General features: G+C 30.9%; 1 protein-coding gene across 1 annotated transcript; it reads right to left on the reverse strand.

Moving 5' to 3' along the window:
- Nucleotides 1–2200: 2200 nt before the first annotated feature.
- Nucleotides 2201–4015, reverse strand: RpL13A (ribosomal protein L13A). The gene is made up of 6 exons (XM_088182373.1): nt 3930–4015; nt 3417–3547; nt 3135–3244; nt 2818–2963; nt 2520–2642; nt 2201–2336 (listed from the first exon to the last, which is right to left on the reverse strand). The coding sequence occupies exons 1-6, from the start codon at nt 3948–3950 to the stop codon at nt 2253–2255; spliced, it is 615 nt and encodes a 204-aa protein (XP_088038499.1). The 5' UTR covers nt 3951–4015; the 3' UTR covers nt 2201–2252.
- Nucleotides 4016–8009: the final 3994 nt, after the last annotated feature.

The following is an 8009-nucleotide window of genomic DNA, read 5'->3' on the forward strand; positions in this document are numbered from 1 at the left end:
GATAAAATTTAAGGGTCCAATAAATAAATCGGTACAATTCACGTATTACATATACAATAGTTTTATATCCCTTGAAAAACTGTACACGCTTAAATTATTCCAAATAAGGAGCTTCCCCTAACATAAAAGCTTTCGTTGACTTTTGTACCAGATCCAAGTTGAACTCAATAATTATCATTCGAAATTTACATACAGAGCTGAATTTCATGATTGTTGTTTATCTTCGACATTTAACACCTCTATAATTAACCGTAATTTATATTAATGGCTCCAATATTAAATGTTAAACACGAATTCATTTAATTATACCTAAAATTTATTGAAGCGTGCATACATTAAAAGGTATGGAATCGCGTGTACTAATTAATATACTAAATAAATTGGTAGCTAATATTTAATCCTAAAGGTCAAGATTACAAATATCTCAATGTAAGAACATGTTAACCAAAATTGTTGAAAATTAGTTAGTTTCGTGTGTTCTTTCAAATGAACTCGCATTATTCGAAACGATTAGTAGATGTACAAATAACAAGAAAAGAACAAGTTAAATGTACTCAATGAAACAATGTAAACGGCACACGTTTTGACTTTTTTATATATATTTTTTTTGAAAGTGGATAACATTTTTTCAGAAGGAAAAAATGTTATCCACTTTCATAAATCTATTGAAAAATTAGATTAGAGACAAATTTATTTACAATAAAACTTATTTCATAGAAAAAATATTTGAGAATGTCATGAACAGGGACGTTTCAGCTTTTTCCAGGGGGGGGGGGCAAAAGTTGTCCATTCAGTGCTGGTTTTTTTTTAAATTTCCATTTCATTAGGATTCATGGTTTTATTAAATGCTATGCATTTTTCTATCCAAATTCAAAAGAGCGTCCTTATTTAGAATCCACGTCAAAAGCAATAAAATCGTGCCGTCGCAGTGGAAACGCTCGGTTATCAAACATTTTATTAAGACTTTTTATAACAATATTACGACTTACAATAAGTGAGAATCAAGTGAGGCATATCTATACAGAATTTTGGCCAATAGGAAAGCGCAAAAAACAAGTATCCCTTCTCAGAAGTCAAAAATTCACGTTAAAAGCAATAAAATTGTGTCAGCGCTCTGAAACAATTTTATTGCTTTTGACGTGAATTTTTGCCTTTTGCCCTTGACGTGAATTTTTCGAAGTATAATCTTAGCGAGATAGAATAAAAAACGTCTTAAGAAAACCCAGAACTATTTTTTTGAAATTGACGAGCGGTGACGAGTAGCAATAAATATAGATTGGGCCGCTGGAGCATTATTTATTGAATGCATATAATTTAGTTGCATATTTAATGATGATATGGAAGAGTGATCGGCGGACGAGGCACAAAGAGTTAAACTCCCTTCGAGTTCCGCCAAAAATATGTGCTGCCCTCTGCCGAAGTCGTGTCAATGTTACCAAAGTGCCGCCTAGTTTTGGCCATAATAAATAAATAAAGAGACCCCACATATTTTTTTCATATTATGTTATATTTTGATTATACTTATTTAGTGTATAAACAATTAGTTAAATAAATAAATTTATGGCTACCATCAGCTAGGTATAAGCACTTATATATGTTATTTGAGATCATAAGCACTTATAGAAATTGACGAATTGCCCACGAGAAAAAACTCGTAGCAATGCACGTTAAAAGCGCAATGAACAAAATGTCAGTCTACACTCACCTACAAGTATCTGCTATGCTGAATAGTGCATTTTAGACGTGATGTACGCCCTTCTTTTATTCTATAGAAATATTTTAATTTAATATACACCAATAAAATGAACTCAGATCAACTTTCCTTTAAATTACAAGTATAAAAATTCAAATCCAACTGTATGTAACAAGCACCATGGCCAACTTTAGTGTATCAAAATGCATATTGGAAATAAACAACCGTATCTTGAACACTTCCACACATTCTTTAATCCACATGCAACTGATTTAATTTGGTTCTATTTTTTGTAACACTGATAAAATTGTATTGCTTATTTTATTGTATGCTTCCTGAATTATTCAACTTTCATTATAATTATAACTTGGCTACTTTTACTGCGCACTATTTCAATATGTATTTATAGCTCCTCTTACATCCACAAAATTCCTAATTCTCTTACAATACATTTGAATTGAGATATTTCAAGGGACATGGAAATATAAGGAGTACAAATAAAATATATTTTGTTGGTTAATTAAACCAATTTTTATTATATAATATTAATTAAAAACATTTAATTGTATCCATACGATTGGATGACGGCATTGTATGGAGCAGCGTTTTTCTCGATCTTCTTGGAGGCTTCCCTCGTCAATTTCTGAAATGATTATAATCATAATTAAATCCAAGTTAGGTTTTTCAAAAATTAGTATTCATATATGATATATTAGCCTCATTTATATATAAGACATATCACAGCCACATCAAATAATGTAGGTAAAAATAAAAATAATCATGTAATACAATTGTTAAAAATGATAAAAACAATAGCAAAACAAACCTTCAATTTCTTGTGTAATAAAACAGCCTTGGTAGTCTTTACACGGCGTTTGCTCTCCAAAGTCCTGAGGACGTCCCGATATTTCCAGCCGACTTCATGTGATAGACGTCCAACGTGACAGTACTGAAAATAAATAAATTTATTTATTAGATATTCTTATTATTATGTATATGTATAATATAATATAAAGCTCAGATAAATAAATTATCAACAAATTAATAATTCAGTCGCAAATTACCCAAAAGAAAGCATCATTGTATATCATAAATGAATATTTAAATATATGATTTGATATTACCTTCCTGCCGGGCTTCAAGCACAAAATGCGGAGAGCTCCAGGTACTACAAGACGACGACGGCTATCATACGGGGGAGGGCAGCCTTCGTAGGTCTTCAATCTTCTGAGGGCTGCCTTTCCGCGTTCCGTCTTATGTGGCAACATGCCTAAACATACATATTTTTTTAAAAAATCATAATATAGCATCGATAGTATCGTTAGATTCTAACTCAACTCATATAAACATGTTTTTAATTTCATTTTCAATCAAATAATGTAGGTAAATTTGGATAATCATCGTTTTTAACCGTATCGAGTATATCAATATAAGACCTTACCTCTGATCGTCTTCCACAAGATCTTGGATGGAGCCCTGTAATGGAACGGTCCACGGGCAGGGTTGACGTTACATCTCTTGCGGAGGAATGACATAAACTTAAGTTTATTCCTGAAAGATTAATTTAATTAATTTTCAATTAGATACATTACTCACAATAATATGTAAGAAATAGAAAATTGAAATCAGTTACATTGTATTATCTGCAGCGAATAGTCAGTCGCAAATTACCCAAGAATAATCATCATTTTAATACAAAAAAAATGTAATTTACGAATGTTACCTGAAGAGGTTTCCAGAAATGTTAAGCTGCTCGCAACGAACAACGACTATTCTGGATCCTTCTAATAAAGCTTTCGCAATTGTGGCAGAGAGCCGACCCAAAAGGTGGCCGCGGCCATCGATTAGCAGCGCCTGAAACGAATAATAATACATATAAGTAATTATTATCTAAAATATACATAAAAAGCCAATCCAATAGTGACGTACATCAAATATGTCAGCGTCATAACCTCAAAAACATAACATTAACTTCCACCGGTCATACGCGTTATTAGGGTGTATTGTGATCTCAAATAACATATCGCCAATACTATAAACCTAAAAGAGCGTAAACGAAAGAATAATGGTGTTCCCGATATCAAGCGACGCTCACCGACCGGCAGCCACGTGGTGCAAAAAATGGTCGCTCCGGGCACCATATGACCGTAAAATCAAAAATCTAGGCTCTCGCGACAATATTTCGCATATTACAAGCCCAAACAAGCAACTGCAAGTCGTCGTTTAAGACGCATACCTTGTTGGAGAAGCCCGTCATGGCGGCGGCTCGAACGAAAAGGCAGGAGATCGCCTGGTGCTGCCAGTAAGAAAAATATATTATCCAAACGAGAAAATAAACGACCATAAAAATAAAAATAAATTTACAAATATTTTTAAAAATATATTAACTATTTATTTAACTAAAAAATTACCTTTTACTAAATTTTAAAAAGTTTACATAGTAAACTTAATTTAAATTAAAATGCACAGAACCAATATAATTGTATTTCAATTTAATAAAATAAACAAAAATGAAAATACTAATGAATTTCTAAAATTAAATATTATTTGATGACTTCTTTGCACAATTCAAAGAATATTTGTAATGTTTTACTTTTCTTATATCTTTTACTTCAGCATTGTGAATTTATCTTTATTATATTAGACATTTATTTGATATTCGAGAAAATGTAATATGCGGCGCCTTTTTATGCTTGAGACTTTAAGAAAAATTCCGAAATCTCGACATCTGAGCATGCCAAAGGTGCAAGTAGTACAAACGCGACAATAGCACCTTGGTCATCATTTATGATAAAATTAAAAAGCAACGGACATAGAAATTCATATAACTGAATTTTTATATACAATCGAATGAAAACGTATAACCAAAGCGTATACAAACAAAAACAGCATACTCCTTTGGCGGAGGAATGGTGACGGGTGGCAATTAAACATTTGTTGAGTCACTGCAATAGTATTTTATTAAGGTATATAAAAAGTTACACGGTGTTTATACAATGGATTGGGGCACGAGCTCGCGAACGCGCCAAGGGCTGCCAGTCGAGAGAATTCGTCAAGCCAATGTTACCAGAGTGCCGCCCAGTTTTGGCCATAATAAACCTGAAAGATATATATAGGTATATATATGAATATAAATAGGCCCCACACTCCAATTTACTATTGTATAGGTTTTATTACGAGCCAAACGTGCTGACACTTTGATAACACTTACGTGACGGCAGTACATTCTCTTGATCGACGGATAAACAGCGGCAGTGCTACTTCGTTTACAGTCCATTCATTACTACTTTCTTCTATTTAAAAAAATATTGTATTTTTAATATTTTTCGTATACTGTGAAAATATTTTGGCAGACGGGTGGTAATTAAGAACAGATTGAGCCGCAGCTGTAGTATTTTATTGAAATATAGTTTAGTTTACATGTTATTAATAGACCACAGTCCAAAATTTACAATCGCTCTCATTTTTATTACGCCAAATGGAGTTTGTCATATATATGTATATGTTTTTAAGCACGTCTAAGATTGTCTCATTTTTTTATTTATTCTAATAAACAGTATAGACTCAATAACATTGATATATTATTTTTTTAAATCCGAGCTTCCTACATATTTTACTTTTTTAAATCATGTAATTCTATTCTTTAATATTATTACTTGAAAAAGAGTGTAACATATTTTAACAATAACTACAGTTTTAAAATGTTCGTATTTTGTATTTTTAGATACATTTAATACTAATTTTAAATATATATTCCAATAATAATATTAAAATTCGTAAAAACTTTGCCGTTTTTGATTTTTTATTTTACTACCCATAAATTTAAAAAAAATCAATACATTTATTCAACTTTTTATGGACAAAGAGCACCCATAGCTACTTCTAAACCTTCGAGAGACCCTCAGACTACATCCTCTTTGAAGAAGAAAAACTTTTACATACTACCTGAGTAATATAAAATAAGGTGACCAAACGTCTTCATTTTTAAAAGATAGTCTTCTTCGAAAATTTCGTCCTTTGTCTAAAAAAAATCCAAAATGCATGAGCTCCTGTTTTAATTTAACCTCAAAAAAATTCCATAGATGGCCTTTGAACCAAAATTTTTGATATGCCCTCTTTTTAACCCCCACAACAATAGATCCTCGGCCAAAAATTTCCAAAATGATAGTATTATTTTTAGTGTTCTCCTCTGATATTTTCAAAATCTGGTCACCTTATACAAAAACCTGAAGACAAAATTTTACCGACAATAATGAAATACTTGAATGAAAAAACGTACATTAAAATAACAAATATCTTTATTGTAATTAAAAGAATCGCAAAATAAAATATATAAAAAAATCAGTAAAATAGACTGTAGACTTAACAGTCTATTTATTTTTAGCAGTAAGTGTACAAAAACATCGCTCAAAGCGTCTTCATCACATATTCTTAATTCTCCCTTGTGATTAGCCGTATCCTGCAGTATTAAGAGTTCAGGAATATCTATATATTTATTCAATTTCTAACCCTGGACGCATTTAAACTAAACAATCTTAAGTCGAAACGCTTTTTTCATCCTAAATTTTATATGTATTCATTGTTTCGCTTTAACGGTCATTCGAACGAGCAACAAACATAGTTCTGGGTGGGTGAAAAATAAGGTCATCTCGGAAATTTTGGGATGCTGAGATATGCTAGGATAGAATGAAGAACGTTAGCGAGAGCTAAAAAAATCATCTCGGAAATACTATGAATTCAAGACTGATGGTGTAAAACCGTAACGTATGGTAAACCTAACAATAGTCTATGTGTTAAATGTTCGTGTGAGCAATGATCACCGAACCCTAAAAGGTTTACATGCTAAAATCAAGTTATCTTTTTTGTACTTGCAATCCATCTATTTCTTTTTTCAGATTTGGTTAATTCTAATGAATATGAGAACACCTGAAGCCAATTAAAAATATGTAACTTAAAAGCAAGTTGAAAAGAGGACTTCAAAAAACCCCGCAACTATGTCTATGTTTGAGAGCCTAGATTTTATAATATTAACTATCTTCACAGCTTTAAGAACAAATTTAATTTGTCAGGAAGGTCCTGATTGCTGTCATCGGTACACATCTCTGAAAATTAGACCAATGAATGCCTTATTTTAAATAACAATCTATAGATCTATGCCTTCATTTACTTGAGTAAGGTGTTAAAAACTCCTCAAAATTTTAGTCTTTCTTTGTCTTCCTCAAACAAAAATTTCCGAGATGGATTTCGAACAAAAATTTCCGTGATGACCTTTTTTCTTAGCTCCCGCAGCAATAATGACCTTTTTTTTATTTTTAGTGTTCTTCTTTAATATTTTCAAAATCTGGTCACCTTAACTTGAGATAACGTTTATCTTCAACATACACCGAGTAGGAGATATTACTATTCATCAAAATAAAACGAGAGAAAAATTTTTCCTGTTAAGGAACAAAGAAATCATGTACTACTAAGTTAAAACATTTGGTATGCATCTTTCATTTTAAATACATACATTTTTCGCGTATCCCCCTAAAAACGATAAAAATGAAGTTAGCACAGTTCAACCAAACAATCCAAATAAAGGCCTAAGCAACTATTTAGTTATAATCTTTCGACTAAACAATAAGCGGCAGGCGAAGAGACTGGCAGAATGATGAAATAGTTGGATAAATTCTGTATAAATATAACTAGAATATCCATTTTGAAATGTCTTGATTTAGTTAAAATAATTACCGAATGTAAGAACTTTTGAACCAATAGCACTCTATAAGTGGTAATATGTAATAAATCATTTTACAACCGACTCTTCAGATCGATATATGCATGAACGGTTTATTAAAATAAAGTATAAGCCCTCAATATGACTTTATAATAAAAGAAATTTTATCCACATAAAAAATTATTTATAAAAGTATTATAAAATACAAACATAAACAATACATTGTATTAATACTGCAACGTATATAAAAGGCATTTTTACAAATAATAATGATTAAAAAAGAATTAGATATTATTATCTATATAATATTAGTCTCATTCGAGTTTTTCATAACGTAAGTTAACAATAGTTAGCTTCGATAAAATCTACTTATACATATATTATAAATTGTTTATACTTTTTAACCTATCAGACAGTACTTTTTGGATTCATCTATTTAAATGAAAACAACGTAGTTAAAAATGCAAATACAGTAACTAAAGATACTAAAGGAATGATGTTCTATGTTACTTAAAAATAAAATAAAAAATATAAAGCGAAGACTCGGAATTAAATTAATTTAAAGTAAGTGGAATGTTAGTTAAATCATAATGGCACGAG

This window comes from Plectrocnemia conspersa, unplaced genomic scaffold (genome assembly GCF_051122295.1).
Source record: "Plectrocnemia conspersa isolate PC_06_02 unplaced genomic scaffold, ASM5112229v1 ptg000003l, whole genome shotgun sequence".
In the NCBI taxonomy this organism is placed as follows: domain Eukaryota; kingdom Metazoa; phylum Arthropoda; class Insecta; order Trichoptera; family Polycentropodidae; genus Plectrocnemia; species Plectrocnemia conspersa.